General features: G+C 39.9%; 2 protein-coding genes across 3 annotated transcripts in view; one reads left to right on the forward strand and one right to left on the reverse strand.

Moving 5' to 3' along the window:
- Positions 1-2,096: 2,096 nt before the first annotated feature.
- Positions 2,097-19,521, reverse strand: PTCD2 (pentatricopeptide repeat domain 2). The gene is made up of 10 exons (XM_081316228.1): positions 19,393-19,521; positions 16,857-16,949; positions 14,335-14,464; positions 13,721-13,838; positions 12,705-12,783; positions 8,620-8,711; positions 7,146-7,259; positions 5,068-5,142; positions 3,305-3,415; positions 2,097-2,378 (listed from the first exon to the last, which is right to left on the reverse strand). Exons 1-10 carry the CDS (start codon positions 19,505-19,507, stop codon positions 2,154-2,156), a joined length of 1,152 nt encoding a protein of 383 aa, XP_081172354.1. The 5' UTR covers positions 19,508-19,521; the 3' UTR covers positions 2,097-2,153.
- A 218-nt stretch (positions 19,522-19,739) lies between these two features.
- The window catches only part of MRPS27 (mitochondrial ribosomal protein S27), a 52,637-nt gene continuing 45,492 nt past the window's right edge, over positions 19,740-26,884 (forward strand). The window contains exons 1-2 of one of the 2 annotated variants that reach the window (XM_081321737.1): positions 19,822-19,876; positions 24,639-24,731. Coding sequence is in view for 1 of the 2 variants with exons in the window: in XM_081321736.1 (XP_081177862.1) it covers positions 19,807-19,876 (70 nt within the window). In the remaining variant the exon portion in view is untranslated. Of the gene's footprint in view, positions 19,877-24,638; positions 24,732-26,884 lie in introns of both variants that reach the window. The other variant, XM_081321736.1, reaches the window with a different exon arrangement.

The raw sequence follows: 26,884 nt of genomic DNA on the forward strand, positions 1-26,884 counted from the left end.
CCGTGAAGCCATCCTGGAAACAGTAAGGGAACGGCCCCCACTGCCTTGGCCCTGGCCCAGAGACCCTCCTCCTGCCAGAGACCCTCAGATCTGTCCCACTCCTGCCCAGGCCCCCATAGGCACCCTTGATGCGAATGATGTAGAGCTGGCCACGCCCACCCAGTGGCCATACGCACTCTAGCCACGCCCACCCAGTAGGCCATGCCCACCCAGGCCATACCCACCCGGCCCCTTGAGGGCAACCGCAATGCTGATGCGGCCCTCAATGAAATTGAGTTTGACACCCCTGCTTTAGTGAATTGCTCAGAAGAACAGAGCAAGGGAAAGTCATTTCTATCTTCACCCTATCATTTTTTTCTCCAATAAAAAGCAATGAACACGGTAATATGAAATAAAAAAAAGCTTTCATGAGCTTGGCAAACTCTTAATTTCCCCTGCAGATTCTTTTAACTGTTTCTGCAAAATGCCTTATTATGAAGTTACCGTATATACTTGAGTATAAGCCGACTCGAGTATAAGCCGAGACCCCCAATTTCACCCCCAAAAACTGGGAAAAGTTGTTGACTCGAGTATAAGCCGATCCGCCGTTCTGCAAGCCTCCGCCGCCGGCGGAGGCTGGATCCGCGCTCTGCAAGCCTCTGCCGCCAGCAGAGGCTCGATCCGCCATTTTGCAAGCCTGAATACACAGGAATACCCTGTGTGGCCGCGGCTCTCGGGGAAGCCCTGGCTGTCCGCTTCCTCGCTCCACGCTGCCATTCGGGGCCCGCGCGTTCCCCGGGCAAATCGCGGCGCCCAGCAGGCGAGGAAACACGCCTGCTCCAGTCGCCCCCCCTTCCCTCAGGAGACGCGAAGCAAGTGACCGCCCGGAGCTTACCGAGGACTTGCGCGCGGCCGAGGCTTCGGTGCTTCCAGGATCGCGCGCACCTCTCCCAAGCCGCCGCCGTCCGGAGACCTGCCGAAGTTTGGGGAGGTTTGGGGAGGTGCGCGCGCACCTCCCCAAACCTCCCCAAACGTCGGCAGGTCTCCGGACCTCCGCGCCCTGCCTGCCTGCTTCTTTCCGCTGCGGAAAGAAGCAGGAAGGCAGGGCGCGGAGGAACGGAGACCTGCCGACGTTTGGGGAGGTTTGGGCGCCTCCCCAAACCTCCCCAAACGTCGGCAGGTCTCCGTTCCTCCGCGCAGACCTGCCGACGTTTGGGGAGGTTTGGGCACCTCCCCAAACCTCGGCAGGTCTCCGTTCCTCCTGCCGACGTTTGGGGAGGTTTGGGCGCCTCCCCAAACCTCCCCAGGTCTCCGTTCCTCCGCGCAGACCTGCCGACGTTTGGGGAGGTTTGGGCGCCTCCCCAAACCTCCCCAGGTCTCCGTTCCTCCGCGCACACCTGCCGACGTTTGGGGAGGTTTGGGCGCCTCCCCAAACCTCCCCAAACGTCGGCAGGTCTCCGTTCCTCCTGCCGACGTTTGGGGAGGTTTGGGCGCCTCCCCAAACCTCCCCAGGTCTCCGTTCCTCCGCGCAGACCTGCCGAAACGTCGGCAGGTCTGCGCGGAGGAACGGAGACATGGGGAGGTTTGGGGAGGCGCCCAAACCTCCCCAAACGTCGGCAGGAGGAACGGAGACCTGCCGACGTTTGGGGAGGTTTGGGGAGGCGCCCAAACCTCCCCAAACGTCGGCAGGTCTCCGTTCCTCCGCGCCCTGCCTGCCTGCTTCTTTCCGCTGCGGAAAGAAGCAGGCAGGCAGGGAGCGGAGGAACGGAGACCTGCCGACGTTTGGGGAGGTTTGGGGAGGTGCGCGCGCACCTCCCCAAACCTCCCCAAACTTCGGCAGGTCTCGGCCGGCGGTGGCTTGGGAGAGGTGCGCGCGATCCCGGAAGCACCAAAGCCTCGGCCGCGCACAAGTCCTCGGTAAGTTTTTTTGTTGACTGGAGTATAAGCCGAAGTGGAATTTTTCAGCCCAAAAAGTGGGCTGAAAAATTCGGCTTATACTCAAGTATATACGGTATGTTAGGTTTTTACATTATTTACTTGGCAATATACCAGCAAAACCATTCATGTGATTTGTGATCATCGGTATTCCGCCAAAAAAAATCCACACTAAATGAAAATCTTGTTAAGAAAGACAGGTGTATTCTAGGACAAAATTCCTGATGGGGAAAGTGCACTCAGTCAGTTAGCAGAAAAGACTGGAGAGGCTGTAAAGTCCGTTGACTCCGTTTTGTTTCTTTCAACAGCTGCATTTTGTACCCTTTGGAATGTGGGACCTCACACAGCAGGTCATCCAGAGTCAGTTCATTTATCTGTCCTGAGACTTTTAACTTGGTAACAATTTCTTCAAACTGAATAGTGAGGTCTAGATCGAGTTCTAGTTTTTCCCTGGCAGCCATTATCTGTAAGATTACAGCAAACAAACCATGATCAACATAGAACTGTCTTTTCTACACCAAATCAAAACAAACTTTTACCAAATGTATAGAAAAAAGGCCCTAATTCAATTCCTCTTAGCAATTTGTTATGAAGGCACACACCTGTGAAAGTTACGGTTATCTGCAGCTCTATACATCAAGGCTTATCTTCTTCAGTTACAAGCCACAAGCTAGAGAAGTTTTAAATTTGTGCATTGTCAGACGTTTCCCAAAATATTTGTTAATAGAGACTAACTAGATGAGAAAAATATTCCTAAAGCAAGTTCAGCCAGCTTTTAATATGTTAAGAGGCTGTTTATATAAATGGTTATTTCAAGATAATTATTGCCAAATTGTTTCAGATTCTGATTTATTTATAAAAAACTCAGTGAGCAATGATTCTCACTATTTACAGTGTAATTTACCTTGGGCTAAAAAAAAATCAGGTATAGGGGTGTGTTCTATTAAACAAGTAATGCTTGCAACTGATATAAAGCATATAAAGTATATGGTAGTACAAATAATCTAACAATTTGAAACAACTGAGATATCCACAACAGCATGGGTACATTTATTCCAGTATAAAATAGTTCGAAAGCACATAAAAATGCAAGTAGAAAAATAGGGACCACTACGGTGGGAAGGTAACAGCATTCTGTGTGCCTTTGGCTCTTCGGCTTTGAAACGGAGATGAGCACTGGCCCCTAGAGTTGGAAACGACTAGCATGCATCTGCGGGGGAACCTTTACTTATAGGTTACCCCACACATGCATGCTAGTCGTTTCCAACTCTAGGGGCCAGTCCCTTCATATATATACACACACACACACAACCCCTCCTGCCCAAAAGGAAAAAAATCAGCTATATTTCTATCTATAAAAGCCTGCCTCTATCCAATAATTTTCACTTACCACATCCTTACAGAAGTTAGGTTTTCTCACAAAATATGTATCAAATTTTGAAGCTTTTTCCAGTGTTTGCACAAGAGTCTTCAGATTTCCAAAGGCAGCCAAAAGAAGAATCTTCAATACAAACACCACAAAAGAATAATACTTTAAGAAATTCTGGATTGTGTCAGAAGAAAAACTTTCCAAATAGGCAGGTCAAAAGTCTTTGTACCAGTAGCCCTGATGATCATCAACAGAATGTATTGTTCATAAAGTGTAGTGGAATGTGGTACCCTTATGAATGTGGTATACCTATTGCTGATCATCGATTGTGGCAAATTCCAGGTATATATTTTTCAATATAAAACGTAACTTATAAAAGTTACAATAAAGCATGTGATGCAGAAACTCACAATAATAACAGGGGTGCTCCAGGGGTGAAAAGAAGCAAGGCCTCTTAAAGGAAAAGGTGGAAGAGTCAGGATCAGAAAAAGGAAAGAAGGCGAGGTTGTCAGAATATAAGCTAACTTGAGGGCTATTCTTCTTCGGAGAAGGGCGGGATATAAATGGAATTAAAAATAAAAATAAAAAATAAAAAAATAATCCACATGGAGCCCCATTTCCATCTGTCCTGTTTGCCATCGTTCACTCCCTAGAGACTAAAATGGACAATGTGAAATTTGAGCGGGCCATGAACAAGGAGTATATATTGGAGGTGGTGACCCTTTGAGAGCTGTATGCAATGAAATTTCATTTTGATGTATGCCGATTGGTGTACAAAGTGACAATAAAGTTATCATAATAGACACAACTAAGGGAAAGAACATGCTGGGATTGAAACTTCAGCGCAACCTTCTTCATTGCAGCCCAATATAGTGAAGAATGTTATGCTAAAAGGGGCTGCTTAGGAACATTCTTGCTATTACTATGGAAATAATCATTGCCCTCCAACTCCAAGCTATTACAACAAACCAATAAAATTGGTCTGAATAGGAGGGAGGAATGGGGAAGAATATCTGATGAAGAAATTGTTTTGTTCCTAAATAAGCATTAGATTGCTGATTGTTCTCTATCTGTTGTCCCTTCCTCCATCTGCCCCTCTTTCTACCACTCCCGTATAGATTTTTGTGTCTTCAATGTTAAACAAAGATATTTTGACATAGTAGTTATGGCATCGAAACCGGGAGACTGAGTGCTAGCCCCAACTTGGGCTAGTCACTTTCTCTCAGCCTTAGGAAGGAAGTAATGGCAAATTACTTCTGAGTAACCTTGCCAAGAAAACTGCAGGGACTTGTCCTGGCTGTCTCTGAGAATCATACATGATTAAATAGAAAAAATGGAATACTAATTGCTCCTGTTTTCAGTGCCATATCCTCTCTGAGATTATCTCTGCTTGCCCACTTTTCACTGTTCTTTCAACATCTTGTAAGTTATTTACTCCTACATTTGCTGTCATGGAAATTTTTATTAACAAAAGATTTTAAGAAGATTCCTTAGAACCATTTCATTGATGTGAATCATAGAAAAGGTTTTGCCAGCATATTTGAATAATTTTACCATTGGTTATTTAAATACAGCATTGACAAACAGTAAATGAGTCACTACTTATATTTTTCCAGTATTGATCTGCCATAAAGCAAATCGAAACACTTGAAAAATTAAGGACATAAAGAAAATAATATAAGGCAGAGATGTTTTTAAGTAGCGCTGGAATACAGCAGATTAAAGACATCCTTTGTCTTAAAAATAGCATCAGAAGGTAGAACACACAAATTAAGTGTATTTACCTTTAGATTATCATATATTATACTTTCTGTAGGCTGCAACTGTGAAAAATAGTACTGGGCCTTAAAAAAATCATTCTGTAGAAGGAAACAAAAATAATAATTAGTCATGCTTTAAAAATATTGCCTAACATTTTATTTAAATCCTAACAATTGGCTCTCATAACCTCTCAATAATAAATAGACTTATCATATTATTCCAAATCATCAGTAGTAATATTTATTTATTCGGTCATTGACCAGCACATTTAAAAGAATAACAATATGAAGCAAATTAATACAGCACATAAGACAAATCACATGATATAACATTCACACCCCTATTACTGTATTAATATATTAACTGACCAAGTAATGATAAATTTAAATTTTTAAAAAACTGTAATGTAAATATCCTGAAGAAATTCATTAAAAATAACTACCTAAAAGTAATATTAGGGATAATGTGAAAACTTCTTAAACTAATTATTTCTTTAATTGCAGCAACATAAAATTTCACTTTCGGACAGGAAAAAGTGGATTTCAAATCCTGGAGAAGATAATTCAGATGAAATGTGTATACTCCAGCTCAGTGGTAGGCAACCTTGCTCTTTTATGACTCGTGGACTTCAACTCCCAGAATTCCTGAGCCAGCATGGCTCAGCTTAGAAACTTCTCCCTTTCCCCTCAGCATGGCTGGCTCAGGAATTCTGGGAGTTGAAGTCCACGAGTCATAAACGAGCCAAGGTTGCCTACCCTGCTCTACCTAGGAACATTTCTATTAGAGGTGACATATAAATAGACCTTATGTCCCTATAAAATTTACAATATAATAATAGATGTAAGATTCTTTATTACTAAGGATAAATGTGCTCCACTATGGGTATTTTATCTGTCTTGGAATAGTGCTGATGGAAAAACACTAGTACTAATCTTAACTTACAGAAAGTGAGATTTTGTAGGTCATATGCTGTTTCCCATCTATCCTTACTTATTCATATTCTATCATGTTGGGACAACCAACCAAAACATTCAAATACCTTTCAAATGGAATCCCCCTCCCAGGCAATTTAAATGTGTTAACCTGCTCTATGCCCTTCTACCCTTCAGTGAGCAATATGTTGAATCTCCAGTTGATGAACTCCCATCTTCTGTCAGTTAGCCATATTGACTAAAACTGCTGTGAGTTGGAATTCAACAATGTTCAGGGGATGACTTCAATATTCATCACTGTTATATGCTGTTCAGCTCACTCTGAGCCCAACTCGAAACTGTCAATATTTGGGCCCCCTGGCTTTTGAGGATTTTCCATCTTTATTCTCAAATGGGGAAGCATTTTCCCATTCAAGACTGGCATACAATCTGAGGGTTGTCTTAAACTTAAAAGAGTAGGCGGAGGCTGTGGCCAGTAGGCCCTTTGGTTCCAAGAGTTCCTGGATTAGGAAGACTCTGAGACAAACACTGATATCCTAATCAATTTATACTTACACTACTGCAATGCACTCTACACAGGGCTGCCCTTGGAGTCCATGTAGAAGCTACAGCTGGTTCAGAATGGGCACGCTACAATGTGCCCACGTGACTCCAATACTCTACAAACTTAGTTAACAGTTGGTTTCTGAGTGCAATTCAAGGTGCTGGTTACTTCCTAAAAATCCCTTCATGACATAGGGCCTGGCTAGAGAGACAGCCTATCTCCAATTATTTCTACGCATCTCGTAAGAATGAGGAGAATAAGTGCGTATTGAGTCCCTTCAATTAAACAATGTCAGCTATTGGGACCTAGGAAGCGTAACTTCTCTAGTTAGTGTCAGCCTGGAACAGCACCCCTGGTGAGACCTATATGCTTTCTTCAGATTTGCTGAAAATCTGTCTGTCCTCCAGGACTTGAGGGTAGGATGTGGTTACGTTCCTGTAAGATATTTATATTTTATATATTCCAGAGAATTTGCCCGTTTATTTTCTTACCGTTTATTTTCTTAGTTTTTTACTGTTAATCCCTTTTTAAGCATAAGCCACTGCACTGAGGTTATTGTACAAACACACATCAAAGGATACAGAACATCAAACTGCACTGATAATAGAAATAAATAATCCTTTACCTGTTTTAGACCAAGTGCCACTATAAAATATTGTGTTCTTCTTGAAAGCTCATGTCCATAGAGATGCTTATCTTCAAGTAATGTATTAACAATTTTCCAAGACGCTGGGCTGTTCTGCAGGATGCAAGATTTTTAGTACATGTATAATTGCAGGGCAGACTACAATTCAGAGATGTTACAACTCTACTGAATTCTAAATGCTTGGGCTATGAAAAGTGCTCAGAACTTCTCTTAAAATCCACTAAAGGTAAAAACAAAACAGAATTATAAACAGGCTATTTATAAACTCCCATGAAAACTGGAGCTCAATGGATACTCCAGTGTGATTAATTTGTGAAGACATCGGGAAAGCTAATATTTAATACTTCTCTAATGGAAGATCATGCAAGCCTCTGTGTCAGATACAGGTAAAGGAAGAAGTATATCTCCTCTCCACATAGACGTATTGTTTCCAAACTATCAAACTTCCCCTCTTTCTACAGTTGAAGATTCTATTTTTCTTGAAGGAGGAAGAGCTCCAGATGGAGAAAGAAGCATACTGTATGTACTTTTCCTCATAGAAAGCAAGCTTAATTTATTAATAAAATACTCACTATGGACAGTTTTTTATATTGGTCAAAGCACAAACACCTACCAAATGACTGTGATTCACACTTATTTTGGTATATCTTTTACAAAGCCTACTGTGGTATTTTGTATTACTGAAAAGATCTGCTTTTGTGTATCACAGTTTTATGCAACTATTGATGACCATTATGTTCTTTACACAATGGGTAGCCATACTATGGTATTCACAGCTCACGTGGCAATTTAAATAGAGACTACAGACAAATGGAAGAAGGACCAGGCTGTCAATGGCTGCTTATCGTAATGGCTGTGCATTACCTCTCTAATCCCAGGTATAGCTGCTATAGAGCAACAGTAGATCACAAATATTATCCTCCTTGTGAACTCTGAATGATTCTCTCTGGTATATGTGTCATGAAACACTGGCTTTCTTAAGTCATAACCTGAGGCAACAAGATTATTATGATCTTATGTCAAAATAGCAAATGCTATAATTATTTTAAATACATTTTCCTTAACTTTTAATTTTTTAAAAGTCATATTTTTGTCAAATTTATATTATATTCCTGATTCAACTATGACTGTATGCAAAACATGCAACTCTCCATTTCAGTAGCTATAAAACATCATCTGTTTAACGCCAAAGAAATCTTAGTGTCTGCCGCTAGTTGACAAAGCACCAGGACAGAGAGAAAAATAATGCAGTCATTGTATGAAATGTTAAGGGAAATTGAGAAGGATGTTTTGATAATGTAGCCTGAATTATGTACTGAAAACTCTGTTACTGAATCTCTGATTACCCAGTCATCGTGATGCTTTCTAAATATGTAGATTTTAATTGAAAAACCAATAAAACTTGTTTTAAAAAAATCATATTAAACACAATTTAAACAATATATATTATTACCAGTTTGTAGCATATTGCAAATGCAAGCAAGTAGGTGTCTTGGCTGAATCTGACATTTTCCCTGTCCATTTCTAATAGCACATTCAGGGCATCTGTGGAAAATAATTTTAATTTTAAGCATTCCTTCAGTATCTGTAGATAGTCACACATTCCAACTACTAATTAATAATATTTGCAATTGAAATAAATTATTTATTAAAAAAACACTTTGGGGAATCAATTACATACCATTAGATTCTTTCAGGGTTCCTTGGTGTTCTCTGAGCTTAGTTGTTTTGTTGTAGATGTTTCATTGCCAAAAGTAGGTATCACATGATGTTACCTATTTTCAGTAATGAAACATTAGCAACAAAACAACCAAGCTGAGAGAACACCAAGGACCCCTCATTTCAACCTGAGCTACAAATATTCTCCTCTATCAGTACTAGGTTCTTTATTTTAACTCATGTTGTGATTCAGGGTCAGCCTGTGGGTTCGGCAGTTGGGTCGGACGACTCAGAGGAGGAGGGGGGTGTTGAAGACCTTGCTGAGGGGGTTGAAGATCTTGCTGATGATAGCCCTCAGGCAGGCCCCTCCCACTTGGTCACCATGGAGACCCAGCTGTGTGAGCCTGACAGTGTGGATGAAGATGACCCACAGCTGGCCCTGTTCAAGGACGCCCGACGCAGGAGGCAGTCAGTCAGGAGTAGACAGAGGGAGGCAATGGGGCACCTCGGAAGGAGGCACAGAGAGGCCACGCCCTGAACTGTATTTAAGGGGAATGTGTGGGAGGGCTGGTTTGCTGAAGGCAACCGCTTGGATTGTTCCTGCGTCTTAGCTCGTGTTTTATGGTTGGTGTCTTGTCTTGCTCTTGTTTTATGTGAATAAATTTGGCAGGCTTTATTCCAGCCTCTTGCCGTTCGTAAAGGGGTCGTCCCTGCTTTTGCTGCAGGGCCGGTAGCAGGCTGGTACAGAACAACTCAGGTATTCCCAACTCTTTGGGCAAATACAGTAGTGGCCAAAATTGTGGAAACCTTTTGGGAAAAGTGTACATTTGAGGTTTGATGGCGAATAATACCACTTTTTTTGGAGTAGTACCGTAAAATTATATATCAATGGAAATATAATTTAATCAAGAATGTAATGCAATAACTTTTATGAAGGATTTCCCATTAGAATAGCAGTTATAAAGAAAAGTGAAACACACAGAAAAAACAAGATATACAAGAATTATCACCATAGAAAAAATGAGATATACAAAAAAATATCACCATAGAAAAAATGAGATATACAAAAATTATCACCATGTCAGTTAATACTTAATTGGGTAACCTTTAGCATGAATTACGGCCTTACAACGTCTTCCAATGGAGTGAACCAAGTCCTTTAGTTCTGCAGCTGTTATAATGTGAAACCAAGATTGAATGTCTGCTTCTATTAACTGGGTTTTATTGCTGGGTCGCTTCTGACTAATAAGTTTCTTTAGTCGGTTCCATAGATTTTCAATTGGGTTAAGGTCTGGGCTATTCCCAGGCCATTCCAGCAATGGAATATGATTATCTTGAAACCACTTTTTGCATACAGCAGCAACATGAAATGGAGCTGAATCCTGTTGAAATATAAATGCTTCATTGTCTTGGAAAAGATCAGGTGCGGAAGGCTTCAGTTTGGGCTCAAGTATTTCATTAATGTATTTTTGGCTATTTATATTCCCATTAATCACACAAATTCTGCCCACACCTTTCGATGTCATACAACCCCAGATCATAACAGTGACTGGGTGTATCACGGTACATGTAATGCAATCAGGATGCAAATCTTCTCCGATTCTTCTTCTTACGTATTTTATGCCATTACTACCAAACAGGGAGATAGATCTTGGTCTCATCACTCCAAATAACACTGTCCCATTGTTCCTCTGTCCAGGTAACATGGGTTTTAGCCCAGTTTAGTCTTTTCAACCTTTGTTTGAGAGATAAAAGTGGCTTTTTTCGTGGAATTCTGGATTTTAGGCCAAATTCTTGCAGTCTTCGCCGAACAGTCCTTAAACTCAACTTCACATTGCACTGCACCATTTCATCTTGTATACACCCAGATTATTTTCCTCTGTCACACAGGCACAGTCTCTTAATTCTTCTATCATTACTTGCTGTTGTGCACCTTTTCCTGCCTTTACCCGTGTGGTTTTGTAGTGACTGAGTCTCCTTATACCTCTTCAAAAACTTAGAAATGCCACCTTTGGTTAAGTTTCCACCAATTTTTCTTTATAACTGTAGCCTTGTTCACTTAATACTATTTTACATCGCTTTCTGGGCGACCAGTCAACTCTTTGCACCATTACTTTAATTTTATTACGTTTTACAAGCTCACTAAATGAAAGAACATAAAAAAAAACCAAACCAACTTGATAGCAATCACATAACACACTGACAAATGTCTTCCTCTCAGCTTTAATACATGCCATAACTGAATCCTACTGTGATCTGATTGGCTCATTGCCAAAACAAAATAACAACTGATTGGCTCTCTAAACACTCATGGTCATTGGCTACAATCAGATGAAGGAAAGCTACCTGATATCAACCTAAGTAAGTTGTGCTTCATTTTTCTGATTATTTGGCTATAACTTTTCATAGGATACAGATAATCGAACAAACTTTGTTGCATTACATTCTTGATTAAATTATCTTTCCATTGATATATAATTTTATGGTACTACTCCAAAAAAGTGGTGTTATTAGCCATCAAACCTCAAATGTACACTTATCCCAAAAGGTTTCCACAATTTTGGCCACTATTGTAGGTTCTTTTGGGATATATGAATGCCTCTCATACACACTCACACAAAAATTCTGCCATAGGAAGAAGTTGATTTATACAGTGCTTTTCATGGTGGATGGGGGCAGTCAAAAAATAACAATTTAGCAGGAGGAAAATTTGTGAAGTTCTTCCTATGGTTATCTTTTCCCCATCTTTGAATACACAAGTACAACGTTAGAGGGAGCATTGGGATATTTCTGCTTATCACTTTCCAAGAATGCCTATTGGATTCAAATGCATTCTTGCAAGCCAATATCATATTACAGGTTACTGCAATGCAATTAAAGTATGTATTAAAAATTACATTAGGTAGAGCAGGGACCTGATAGATGCCAAGGAATAAAGCTATGAACAATGCAGCCCATGTTCTCCAAGCTGGGGATGCCAATTAGAAATGATTTTATACCTAAATTCTAAGATTGCAACAGTTCAGTGAAAACCATGTATCATAATAGTAAAACAATATGCTATGTGATAGCAAAAAATTTGATGTATCATTATTTTAAATTTACTATTTATACTATTTACAACTGATCACAATTGGAATAAAATTGCATGCTGTATTAGGCTTCAGCCCTGATGTCCAGATACAATTTTCTTTGCAACTCTTGTATCATGAAGTGATTAGAAAGGGTGTCTTCGGCATCTGAGTCACAAAACTGCAAGTTAAAAATATTCCCAGAGAACCAGAGCATTACAAAATCCACAATAATTAAAAGGTATAATCCAAAATTTAAAACATTAAAAGTGATAAGACATCTTGCAAAAACTCATGACAAAGATGTCTTGAGATTTGGGTTTCTTTTAAAAAAGAATTTTGATTCCATTTTGGAGGTCTGTGAATATCTAGAAATAAGTGCTGTAGTAATTTCAGTTTTAAATGTCATAAAGCTGAAGTACTCTACAAAGTTGTTTGGAATTAAGTCTTATTGTCTAGAATACTCTTTCTTTCTAACAGATATTTACACAGAATGCAATGTGCCATGGCAAAAGAAATGTTATGGTCAGACAAAATTTTGTCAAGATTTAAAATTTTCCAAGCTCCCAAAAGAAAAAGTAAATTTTTAAAAAAACTCCAAAAAAGTACAATGTTTTCATTCGGTGAAAGATTACATTCACTGAATGAAAACAAACATCTAATGAACACAGACTTAAGAGAACCACAATTATTTTTACGAGATGTGTTATAGCTCTGCAACATCGAAAAGTAATCACGTAAAATTTATTAGATCAAATTATTCAGTGGCAATTATATTATAATGTGATTAATATTATCTTTCCTTTACCTTCATAATGGCCCTTTTCAAACAACATGTCCATTAATATATTGAATGATGTGTAATCTCCAAAGAAGCCATTTAGAGTCTGACATGGGGGAAAAAATCAGAAAATATAACTGTATTGGCTGTCTTCAAAGGAAATCACTCTATTCATAATGCTTGAGAAAAACTTGTATAAAAATTCAGGACTTTAAATTTCAGGATCATCCTCTCAAACTACAAAGGTTTATTTAGGAGAGAGTCATCATTCTCAAAATACATTTATCACTATAGTACTTCTAAAAATAAATTATCAAAGATTAAATGTTGATATATTAGAGGACTGTTTGAAAAATTATTGGAAATGGACAGACCATGGAATGTCTTCCTTTGGATCTTAATCATGGACTAGAGGGGACTGTGCTCAAACCTTTGAGTAATCCCCAGTGAAACAAGACTTACTTCCAAGTGTAGAGTCCCATGCAACTGGCAAGACCAAGGAAATAAGGGTAAGTAGGATTTCAGGAAGGTATCTTTAATGCTAGTCCGAGATAAGTACAGAATCTTGAAAACTCTAAGAATTTCTCAGCCTTAGTTAGAGTGAATTAATTAATTTTCTTGAAATGCTTTTTCTTGTATCTATTAGCAGGTGGATGAGCTCCCAGCTGTGAGATAAACATTCACCCATCTTCTTCCCTGCCTTTCCGCTATCCCTCACCCCAAATATAGCACAGGATAAACTCCAAAATTAGGTCAGCTACATTTGTATAGGATCCAATCTGGGTCAGTCCCCGGGATCAGAGGCTTTGCCTTTCGAGCTTTTGGACTCTCACTGGAACCCATTTTTATAACTCGAGGTTCAAGGTTCCAGATATCCAGGAATTTAAATGGAACCCGAATGTTCCAAACTAAACCCGTTGGCCATAAAAAGCTCCACTGATTTTAAGACGATTGCATAAGAAAAATAAATTGCCCTATGGCTTGAATTCCATGGTTGTAATTATAGAAAATAAAAATAATACAAACATAGACCTGAATTTCACCTGGTCTTTGATGAGTTCCAGTGCAACTGCTTCAAGGTCTAGTTCATAACATAACCTCATAAATATGGGTCCAAATCTGAACTCCCCAAAAGCTCTGTTTCTGTTCTCTTTGTGATACCTGAGTAGAATACAGTTTTTGTTATGATGATGATTTAAGCTTAAAGATAAGACAGATACAATACAGAATATTCATACCTCAATATGAATCTTCCACAAGATAGGAACCAAGATGCTAGGAAATGTTATAGTTACTTGTTTAGAGTTTCCAGAAAACCAATATCATTCAAATACCATACAACTAAAAATAATGACAACCTACTTCCCAGTCAACAAGATAAGAGTTTATATAATAATATCCCTAAAGTAGCTCTTTCTATCAAATGAATTTTGAATGCTGGTAAAATATTCTATATATTTTTTCCTTTTACTATGTTGTGGTTTGCATTATTTCCATAAGAATGAAATGTACGATATTTAGTCTTTGAAAAAGACAAAAAAAATCAAATGTGAAATAATTAAGAATAGCCTCATTATAAAACTCCCTTATTGTAACATGATCAGAAATGAACTAAAGATAATACAAATGAATATACACATTACTAAATGACTCTTACCTGTATATGGCTCTTTTGACTAATTCTATTTCATTTTTGGATTGACATAGATAAAGTAGATTTATTAATTCGGTTTTGAGGATAAGGGTATCATTTGCTAACTTTTTTTCAACAGTTCTGAAAAACTCATCTGTAATTAAAAAAAAGTAAATTGTTTATATTGTATTCAATTGTATTTACAATCAGCTATTAAGGTTACAATAGTGCAGAATTGGTAGAATAAAATGAAGCTGACCTTTGCTTTTGTTTATACCTAGGATGATGTAGCTTCCTAGTTTTGCTGGAACAGTCCCCTTTTGGGGAAGATATCCTACAAATCAGACACATTCCTCAACCCAGGAAAATATTCTGATTTCCAGAATTTGGCCCAGTTCAGCAATAACAATAGCAGAAAGAGCCAGAAGCTCATGTTCGCCAGAGCAGCAGCAGGCTCACCTGAGACTGAGTCACAGAGCAGGAAATTGCCTCTTTGTTCCCTGAGCATAATGATGAGGGCTACCAAACCTGGGCTACCAAACGCCTTTGGATGGCAACAAGGACTTTGAGTTCCTACTTCTGCCATTTAGTGATTTACCTGGATTTCTGCAACTTTTGAAGCACTTGGGGATATAAATGAATACAGGTAGTCCTCATTTAACAACTAACTGGGACAGGCAACTCCATCACTAAATCATAAAGTGGTTAAGCAAGACATCAAGTGACCATGATTTGCAGTTTTACTGCTGGATTCCTCACTGTCTTTGCTTGTTGGAAGCCAGCAGGGAAGATCGCAAATAACGATCAAGTAACCGTGGGATGGTCTAAAATGCATGCTGGTTGCGAAGCATTCACATTTTCAACATGTGACAATGGGAATGTTGAGACAATCATAAGTGCAAGAATCAGTTGTAAAATTACCTTTTCAACCCCATTGTAACTTCTAACTATTGTAAAACAGGGCAGTCTTTAAATATAAACCCATGGGCTTTAAAAAGGACTGCCTTTAAATATACAACTATATAAGTTAAATATGTGCTGTGGGAAATCTGGTTAAGTAAATCACTGCGGTTGTTAAGTAAGTAGCAAGGTTGTTAAGTGAATCTGGCTTCTCTATTGACTTTGCTTGTCAGAAAGTTGTAAAAGGTGATCACATGATCCCAGGACACTGCAAATGTCATAAATATGAGTCAGCTGCCAAGTTCCTGAATTATGACCATGGGGATGCCGCAATGGTCATAAGTGCGAAAAATGATCATAAGTCACTTTTTTCAGTGATGTTGTAACTTTGAATGGTCACTAAATGTACTGTTCTAAGTCGAGGACTAACTGTACTGCTTTTCTGCTACTCATTAAAAAATATTTCTTTTTCAGGTTTCCATGCAAACCCTAAAAGAGAAATAGATGCTTTAAGAATTACTTTAATGAATCACTTTTGTCTTCTGCAAAAGCTGCTTTAGTATTGAGCAGAGAGGTGTTCACACAATATTTGAAGCATGTTTTATGATTACTTTTGAATAGTGCATATCTTTAACACATACCTAATAAAAACTCCCAAAGTTTGTTGATATTTGGATAGAGATAGAGATTAGTAATACATTTATTCTTAACAAGAAAATATAGGTAATCTCGACTTACAATAATTGAGCCCAAAATTTCTGTTGCTAAGCAAGACATTTGTTAAATGAGTACTGCCCACTTTATAACCTTTCTTGCCACAGTTGTTAAGTGAATCATTGCAGTTAAGTTAGTAACATGGTTTTTAAGTGAATCTGGCTTCCCCACTGACTTGCTTGTCTGAAGGTCACAAAAAGGGATCACGTGATCTCAGGACACTGCAACTGTCATTAATATGAGTCAGTTGCAAAGTATCTGAATTTTGAACACATGACCATGGGGACGCTGCAACAGTCATAAGTATGAAAAAGAGTCATAAGTTACTTTTTTCAGGGCTACTGTAACTTTGAATGGTCACTAAATGAACTACTGTAAATTGAGGGCTACCTGTATAGCATTGTACTGCATGTAAATATTATTTTCGGGGGTGGGGGTGGGGAAGAGGTTAGAGTCCAGACATGTCAAACACAAGGTCCGGGGGCCGGATCCGGCCCGTGAAGTGGTTTCATGTGGCCCGCGAAGCCATCCTGGAAACAGTGAGGGAACGGCCCCCACTGCCCTGGCCCAGAGACCCTCCTTCTGCCAGAGACCCTCAGATCTGTCCCGCTCTTGCCCAGGCCCCCATAGGCACCCTTGATACGAACGATGTAGAGCTGGCCATGCCCACCCAGTAGGCCATACACACTCTAGCCACGCCCACCCAGTAGGCCACGCCCACCCTGGCCATACCCACCCGGCCCCCTGAGGGCAACTGCAATGCTGATGCGGCCCTGAATGAAATTGAGTTTGACACCCCTGGGTTAGACACTTAAAGAGATAGTATCTTAGCTATCATACTGTATGGATTAGCGAAATCATAGTTTGTACATCACAGATAAAAATTATGCTCCTCAATTTTAATTTGCAAATGATTAATTTGATGCAAATACCTTTTTGTCCATATATTTTATATTGATTTTCCAATTTCTTTTCTTGAAATTTACGTAACTGCAGAACATCTTCTGTTAACAAGTAACGTTTTGCTGAAAATGGAACAAGAAAATATACTAGTGTTTTATTTATTCTAAAAATAATTATTTTTAACCTTAATCAAATAACCATATTTCCAACTAGAAAAAGACCTCAGACATTTTCCTTTATGCAATTAATATTATTCTGACGTGTCATGATTAGAAACATTGTACAGTAATACTTACATGTTTCCACTATGATCACTTCTATTATAACAATAAAATTCAATCAGGTTTTGCCAAGTAAATGTGAATAATTTCAATTCCGCAAAAACAGTAAGTGTCAAGTCTCAATCATATAAACTCATATTTCTGATTTCTTGATGGTCCCTGACAGCTTCCCACAAGGATCTCAATGGGGAAGCCGGCAGGAAGTCAGAAGTCACTCCCGCTCCCCTTGCTTTTTGCCTATGCATGGTCCTTCTGTTTATTCAGGTAAGGAAATATCTCTGAAAGGATGTCCCAACAGGTCACAGGTTGTCTAATAACTACTGAAAACCATTAGCATAATTTCCTACCATTTTAAATAACAAAACAGGCATTCGGTATGGTACAACTGCTTAGTATATTTTTAAAAATAGAAACAAAGTTCTTATCCATTTATGACATGGTTTTATCAATTTCTCAGTATTGGTCTGCTAAGTATAGTCTTCGCTAAAAAAAAAGTTAGGTATGACTCCTGGACCTTAAATACTGTCCACCCCATGTTAATAATGGATCCAATTTAAATCTGAACTGGGTCAATATAATGCATGAATCCGTTTACACATTCCTTCCTTTATTCTTATTCATCCAGTACATTCATCCAGTACATACTGGCTATTACCGTTAAAATGTTTCTTGTATTGCTTGAGCTTTTGACAACACATTATATAAATATAAAACATTTCCTCTGTACTTGTGGATTTGACTTTCCTAATTTGGCTCTCTCTGGATGTCGCTGGAAAAATTCTCAGATGACATTGTCAAAGAAGTTCTAGTCCCAACAAGTAATTGGTGTCCTCCCTCTCCTAAGGTACAGTATATTTCCAGAATACACTGTGTGCCAAATTGGGAGTAACATGAATGATACCTTGAGCTCCTGAACAAAAGGTGAGATAAAAATCAAACTAATAAACACACTACTTGTACTAATTCAGAATTAGGTCCTGATATTGGTGTTCTTATGCAACAATCTATAATAGAACTGGTTCAATTGCAATATATATGAATTCACAGAGAAGGCAAAGCTGTCTTTAGCAATAACATGTAATTAATATCTTTTATTGTCTGATTGCTTGCTTTTTATTGTATCACTTATATCCAATGTACGTCCACAAGTAGTCCTTGACTTGTGACCACAACTGAGCCCAAAATTTATGTTGCTGAAACATTTGTTGAGTTTTGCCCTATTTTATGACCTTCCTTACCACAGTTAAGTAAATCACTGCAGTTGTTAAATTAGTAATACAGTTGTTAAGTCAATCTGGCCTCCCAATTGACTTTGCTTAACAGAAGGTTGCAAAAGGGGATCACATGACCCCAGGATACTGCAACAGTCATAAATATGAGTAGTTGCCAAGCATCTGGATTTTGATCACATGACGATGGGGATGCTGCAATGGTTGTGTGAAAAAAGGTCATAAATCGCTTTTTTTCCAGTGCTGTTGTAACGTTAAATGGTCCCTAAATGAACTGTTGGAAGTCGAGGACTACCTGTAATTTGTTTGTGTACCTTAAAAAGATTTCACTCCCCAACCCCCCCTTAATAAATGATTTCTACTTGCCTGAATTAAATAACAACAACAACAATAATATTTGGTGATTTCTATTTTTCGGGTGAGCAAAGAACCCTTTTGCAAAGGTAAAAATGTCTCTCCCAAAATCGGGGATCAAATTCTTAGCAGCTCCACGTCAAACTCAGTATGTCTGACTTTCGAAGCCACAATTTGGAGGCTCGCACCCCTCGGGGCTCGGATTGACTGGCTTCAGTCACAGAACACGCCTGTCGGCACAAGACGAGTTCACCCACGCGCCTTCAAAGGAGGCAACATTACTATAGAGCTGGAAGGGACCTTGGAGGTCTTCTAGTCCAGCCCCCCCCCCCCGCTTAAGCAGAAGAACCTATACCAGGGGTAGGCAACCTTGGCTCTTTTATGACTCGTGGACTTCAACTCCCAGAATTCCTGAGCCAGCATGGCTGGCTCAGGAATTCTGGGAGTTGAAGTCCACGAGTCATAAAAGAGCCAAGGTTGCCTACCCCTGACCTATACCATCTCAGACTTGTAAGATTTGCATGGATATACACTTTAAAACACAACTCTGGGCGGCTCACAACAGTGGTGTTTGTTATTGATGACTATACATTACAAATTTCAGAGGTGTAAAGCAACCTTTCCATTTATTCGTTCACTCTTTAAAGAGAGACCTAGAATTTCCAACCCCCTTTCTTTTTCTAACACCAGTTCCAACGTACCTCCTTGAAAGCAGTTACAACAGCCAAATCTGTCCGCAACCAGCCCGCCAGCCACGGGATATTCGACTGTCTTTCGCAGGAATCGACCTGAGGATCCAACCATCAGCGAAGCCATCTTACCGCCGGGACATACGAAGAACCGCTACAAAGAGAGAGGCGCTAAAGGACCGCCCAAGAAGTGTTGCCCTTCTTTCCCGTAGCACTCTATTGTCACATAGGCTTTCGCTTAGCTATGTGACCATCAGCTACGCTGGCTCAGGAATTCTGGGAGTTGAAGTCCACAAGTCATAAAAAGGCCGTAGTTCCCCGTCTCCGGCATAGAGCCTTAAGCAGCTGGTCTGGACCGCAGCAGTAAAGGCGTTTCTTCCCCTTACTGCTCCTCCCATCTGGATCATAGATGCGGTACGCGCCAAAATGGCAGCGTTCATGTTTCAGCGTGGATTACTGCAGAGCCGGACTACGATGAAAAATTGGGCGGCGACAGGTGGGTCGCTTCAGATGGGAGGAAATGGAAGTCTTCCTCAGAGAATCTGTCCGTTTCTTACTATGCTTAGTTCTGGAGGGGTTTTTTTTCAGTTGAGGGTTTTACTGATTTTTTTGGCGATTTTTATAAACCATTTATTTAGACTGACTAGTTCAGGAGTGTTTATTCCTGCTAGGAATCTTTGCATAGAAAGATTTGCACGTCAGGATTTGTTCTTCTCTTTAATATCCACGTGGAATTGATGAGGATAAGACCACGGCCAGCTTAGCATTTTGATTTTCTCACGTGTTGTTTCCTAGCCGCCTTATTTCAATAGAATATATGTCACTCCCCATCAAAGTCAAATGTGTGTCAGATTACGCGAAAATGCTAGATTAGTGTCAGTAAGAAGAAAGGCCCATGTCATGCTAATTTATCATTTGTTTTAATCACAGTTTGTTGAATATGCTGTTGTCCAAACATTGCTTTAAGACATGATTTAGGAACCACAATGCTGAATTCACATATTAAGTTAAATTAAAATGTGGTTTTTAAGTAGGTTTAAATTATGAGAGAAATATATTTTCTTTCAGGATATAAATCAAATGTTTCGGTCAATGATCTTTATTGTTGAATGTTAAAATATAAAACAAGACTGCCAGAAAGTAAATAAGGTTTAAGATTGACTTTGGTGTCTTAACCTTTTGGGACAGAAGAGCAGCTTATACTGTTCCTCCACTGATGTCATGGATGTAGTGAAACTTTTGAAAAATAGGGTTATTGTTTTTTGAGTCAGTTCCATATACTCTTATTTTTAAACCTCAGTGGCTTCCTTTAAGCCTATCAATATAATATATATTGACCTTGTTAGGCATATGTTAGGCATATGTATACATTTATTGCATAGGCGGTTAGGGCATGTAAACTTTAACTCACTACGTAAAACAGTGGAATTAGTAGAGGGAGTTAAACTGAAGCCATGTAGTAAGTATTTGAATTGCAATGCCTGTAATCAGGAAAAGAGCAAGGCAACTCCTGCAAACAGGATAAACGGCTTCAAAACAACTGTACCTTTGGAAGTTGTGTTTGCTGATTTAATTGGACCCATGAAACCAAGTTTAGGAGGGTCATGTTATATTTTAAGTATATTGGACCACTACTCTAGATATGGTTTTTGTTATCTGCTTAAGTCAAAGGCAGATACTTTCCAACAATTTGCAAACTGGCTGAAGTTCGTGGAGAGAAAAACAAAGAGAAAGGTTCAGTGCATAATTACTGATAATGGTACTGAATTTACAAATAAGTGTTTTGTTGATATGCTACAATCAGCTGGCATTGAGCATAAACATTCAGCCCCTTATAGACCTCAACATAATGCTTTTGTTGAGAGACGTGGGCAAACGTTACAAGCCATGATGAGAACCATGTTACAAGATTCTGGCTTAACAGATAGACTGTGGGGGGAGGCAGCAAAATGTGCAAACCATGTTCTGAATATAGTTGTTAATACTTCTACTGGTAAAATACCATATACTATATGGCATGGTAAAAAACCAAACCTTGATTACCTGCACACATTTGGCACCCCAGCTTGGGTCCACATTCCTGCACAACTCAGGAGTAAAGGCCAACATAGGGCTAGGCAATTATACTTCGTAGGTTACGAAGCTAACCATAGATCCTATCGTTTCTGGGAACGAGGCACAACTAATGTATATAACAGTGCTAGTGCAAAATTCCTTGAGCACGTTGGTTGGGATAGGTTAGAGCAAGAAGCTGTTAATACTGATCCTCTAGTGTTTGAGGACTCCTCTGATAACGTAACTAGTAATGATAATACATCTCCTGTAAATATAAAAGATGAAGAGGAGATAGGGGAGATAAAAGAGGAATCAGAGGAAGGAAAGGAGTCAGAAACTCAAAGCCCTGTAATTCCCTGGCGTTCAATGCGTATCAGACGTCCACCTGATCGCTATGAAGCAAGTGTAATATGTCAAGTTAGTGTAGAGCCATCTAACTATGATGAGATCAGGATGTATCCTGAAAAAGAACAAGCATCATGGAAAGCTGCAATGAACAGGGAGTTGAAGTCTTTGCAGAATCTTAAGGTTTATCAGAAAGCTAAACTGCCACCTGGTGAGCAAGCTATAGGTTGTAAATGGATATATAAGTTAAAGAAGGGTGTAGACGGGACTGTAACCCATAAGGCACGTTTGGTTGCACAAGGTTTTGCCCAAACTACTGAGGATTATGACGAAGTGTTTGCACCCAGTCTAAGGGCAACTACTTTAAGAGCAGCTTTAGTATGGGCGGCTAAAAACCAATATATGGTTAATCATGTAGATGTTGAAACTGCATATCTACATGCTCCATTGCAACATACTATTTATTTAAGAATACCACCAGGATTGACCAGTGATAGAGACCATGATTGTTGGGAATTAAAGAAAAGCCTCTATGGATTGAAACAATCAGGCTATGAGTGGAACAAATGTATAGTTAATGAGTTAAGTGCATTAGGTTTTGTAGCCAGTAATGCTGATCCTTGTTTGTTTAGAAGGGAACACAACGGAGCATTATCTTTTCTTTTATTATTCACAGATGATATTGCAATAATAACAAAAACTGAGTTAGAAGCACAAACTATCATTTCAAGATTGCAAAATAAATTCACAATTAGAAATCTTGGGAAAATAAGCCACTATTTGGGGTTAGATATTGTGAAAACGAATAGGGGTTTTAAGGTGTCGCAAGCCAGTAAGATATCTCAGTTATTAAAGAGATACAATATGGAAATGTGTAAACCAGCAAAAACTCCGATGGCTATGGATTTTAAGGACACTAATGTTGAGAGTCCTGTATTTGATAAGACTATGTACCAATCTTTGATAGGAAGTCTTATGTATCTGAGTAATTGGACTAGACCTGATATTTCTTACTGTATAAACCAATTAGCTAGGTACAACAATAATCCAACTGTTAGACACTGGCAATCAGCTAAACGAGTATTAAGATATCTGAAGCAGACTATTCACTACTCGTTATATCTAGAGCCAAATCGTGAGTTAATCCTTACTGCATATGCAGATGCGAGTTTTGCCTCTGATTCAAACACTCGTAAATCTACCTCAGGGTTGGCTATAATGTTGGGTGATTCTTTGATTGGATGGAAGTCTATTAGACAAAAACACATAAGCTTATCTACAATGGAGGCTGAATTTTCATGTCTATCAGTGTTATGTACAGAACTGCTAGTGTACAAACAATTATTGTTAGATATGGGTTTAAATGTAAATGATCCATTCATTGTGTATGAGGACAATCAAGCTGCAATAAAGATGGCTAATAATGCTGCAGTAAGAACAAGATCTAAACATACTGATCTTCGTTATTTAAATGTCAGACAATGTGTCAAAGATAAATTAATACAGTTAGAGTATTGTCCAACTGATGTAAATATTGCAGACCATTTTACGAAGGTACAAAGTGCTGTGAAACACAATGCTAATTGTGAAAGAATGTGCATAAGATTGTAAGAGTTATATATTATTCTACCCAAAGGGGAGAATGTTAGGCATATGGTGTTAGCCTACAATGTTGGGTTGAAAATATATTAACCATAATGCTATGGCTTTAAGAAGTTAATTGGCCAATGGGTGTGTAAGTGTTCTCATGGCCATAAGAGGAAGCTAGGAACGTAGCTTCTCTCTCTCTCTGAATTCACTGATCTCTACTATTACTGTTTTTGCTCTGCTGTTGGTTTACTACTGTTGTAAACCTGAACTGTGTATTGACCTCTGGACCGGTAAGAAGACTTTGTAGTTTGGATTACTCCTTGGACTGTTGCTATTGTGTATGACTTGGACTGTTTATTTTTGACTGTGCATTTTTGTTTTTACACCACCTCAAAGTAAAATACTTTTTGTTTTTATAACTCAGTGTATTCCTGTGTGTGATTCTTGCTGCTCTCAGTGCCCTTCCTTGTCTGTGCAACTCTTTGGTAGCACAAGGAGACCTCTGCACAATAAATTCCATAACAGACCTATTTCATGTACACTGGAGAAACAGTGTAATTCTTTAGAAATGTTCAGAAACTAGTTTTATTTTTTTCACAAAGAGAATATGATCTGGGGAAATTTTCACCAGTTTGGGTAAGAACATAGTCCTTGACTTACGACCACAATTGAGCCCAAAGTGAGACATTTGTTAAGTGAGTTTTGCCTCTCTAATCCCACAGTTGCTAAGTGAATCACTGCAGTTCTTAAATTAGCTACACAGCTGTTAAATGAATCTGAACTCCCCATTGACTGCTTGTCAGAAAGTAACAAAAGGTGATCAGAGGATTCTAGGAACTGCAGCTGTCAAAAATAGGAGTCGCCAAGTATCTGAATGTTGATCTCGTGCAGCGGTCATAAGTGTGAATAACAGTCAAAAGTCACTTTTTTCAGTGCCGTTGTAACTTCTAACGGTCACTAAACAAATTGTGTACCTGTACATCAAAAGGAGGTAGTGGCCATTTCTGGTCTGCCCTGTTTAAAAGTAAAGCCTGTATTATTCCATAGAACAAGGGCAAAGTTTCTTCACATCGTATAGAAAAGATTGCCTGGACATTGACAAACATTTTTGTTTCTCATTTTTCATAGAAGATTTATTAATGTAGTATTTCTCAATATTGTATATGGATATTTTCCCAACAAAGATATTATATTATTCACTAATTTTACTTGATTTGGAACCTTTTTGTCTGGATCACCTATTTTATCCTTCTGCCCACATTTTTTAGATTTGAGTTTATTTTAAATTTATAGGACTACCTGTAACCATTCACAGCAAGCTGAATTGACCCTTAGTGGCAATGAAAAGAGAAATCAATGAGGTACTTTTGTGGCCCAATAAATTTGTTTATATTCACTGACGGTACTGTCAGAGATAGTATGATTATTTATTTTATTTATTTTATTTATTTATTTATTCGTTTTTATATACCGCCCTTCTCCCGAGGGACTCGGGGCGGTGTACAGAGTAAGGTAGGTATACAGATGAACAATAGTAAAAAACAATTGAGACCCCAAGAACTATCAGGCCAGGCCGGACTGCTGGAACAGGTAAGTTTTTAAGTCGCGCCGGAAGGTGCGGAGGTCGGGGGCCATCCGGATTTTGGTAGGCAAGCAGTTCCAGAGGGTTGGCGCACCCACTGAGAATGCCCTCCCCCTGGGGGACACCAGCCGACATTCCTTGAGCGGTGGCACCCTGAGGAGGCCCTCTCTGTGGGAGCGCACAGGACAGAGGGGTGTTGACGTTGGCAGAAGGTGCTCCTGTAGGTAGTCCGGACCCATGCCATGCAGGGTTTTGTATGGCATTGTTAGCACCTTGAATTTCACTCGGAAGGCAACCGGAAGCCAGTGCAGCTCACGGAGGAGAGGTGTGATATGGGAGTATCGGGAGGCCCCCAAAAGTGTCCGTGCAGCTGCACTCTGCACCAGTTGAAGCTTCCGAGTGGCTCTCAAGGGCAGCCCCATGTAGAGAGTGTTACAGTAGTCAAGGCGAGAGGTCACAAGTGCATGGGTGACTGTACGTAAGGCATCCAGGTCCAGATAAGGTCGTAGTTGGCGCACCAGTTGAACCCGGGAGAAGGCCCCCTTGGTCACAGCTCCTATGTGATCTTCCAAGGATAGCAGTGAGTCTAGGAGGACACCCAGGTTGCGGGCCCTATCAACAGGGGGTAATAACTCGTCCCCGATGTTAAGGGATGGAATGTTCTGAGTATCCTGGCTTGCCCGTATGTACAGCCATTCAGTCTTGTCCGGGTTGAGTTGAAGCCTGTTCCTCCCCATCCATTCCCGGACCGCTTTCAGGCAACGGGACATCACGTCGAGGGCATCACTGATGCTGTTTGGAGTTGAGATGAAAAGCTGGGTGTCATCAGCATACTGATGGTACCTTACTCCAAAACCACGAATGATCTCACCCAGCGGTTTCATGTAGATGTTGAACAGGAGAGGCGAGAGAACCGACCCTTGAGGGACTCCGCAAACGAGAGGCCTCGGAGTCGACCTCTGTCCTCCTGCCAGCACCGACTGCGAGCGACCCAGGAGAAAGGAGGAGAACCACTGCAGAACCGTGCCTCCCACTCCCAGTCCCCTGAGGCGCCCCAGCAGGATACCATGGTCGATGGTGTCGAAAGCCGCCGAAAGGTCTAATAAGACTAGGACAGAGGAATGGCCCCTGTCCCGGGCCCTCCAGAGATCATTCATCAGAGCGACCAATGCCGTCTCCGTGCTGTAGCATGCCAACCTAGTAGAAAGGAATTCCAAAATGCCGTAATTTTTTTTTACTGTGTCTGCCTTTCTTTGTCTTCCCTTCGCAATGTAGTAGGCCAAGGTATATGTCAGGGTCCTGCCTTTGTTTAAGGTTGCCCCCACAAGCTAGCAGTGCTTTGCCTGGAGCCCAGTGTAAACTGCATTGTTTCCATGCCTAATTGAATTCTGTTGTATTTTCAGAATGATTTGGTTGCTTTAGTTGAACCAAATTTTGGCTGCAAGAAGATCAATTGGTGGGATTTGTAGGACCTTTTTAGTATTTGTATTTAGTATTTAGTATTTTAGTATTTATGGAATACTATGCCAACTTGTATTGGCACTGCACTTTTAACCTTCTCCTGTGTTGTGTTCATACTGTTTTCCAAACAGTGGCAGGAACATAGATTAAGCTATAGCAATATTGCTTTTGGAAACCTTTCACGGACTTCACCTGGCAAAGATTAAAATAAGATTTAGATAGGTATGCATTATAAAGAGAGCATTGGGGTGGGAGAGAAACTGTTAGTGTCAAAACCCGTCCTGCAGCAGGCAGAACGAAAAGCCGAAACAGGAACGAGAGACCTCCACTACGAGCTGAAAACGCTTTATTCTTCAAGGCAGCAGCCCGCAGCAGAAAACAAAGCCCGACACTCAGTTTTTCAGCATATTAATTCTTGCCTGCTCAAAAACCATTGAGAATGTTATTTCAGAACTTCGCATCTCTGGTTTC

The sequence above is a fragment of the Vipera berus genome (genome assembly GCF_964194415.1).
Source record: "Vipera berus genome assembly, chromosome: 2".
NCBI lineage: Eukaryota > Metazoa > Chordata > Lepidosauria > Squamata > Viperidae > Vipera > Vipera berus.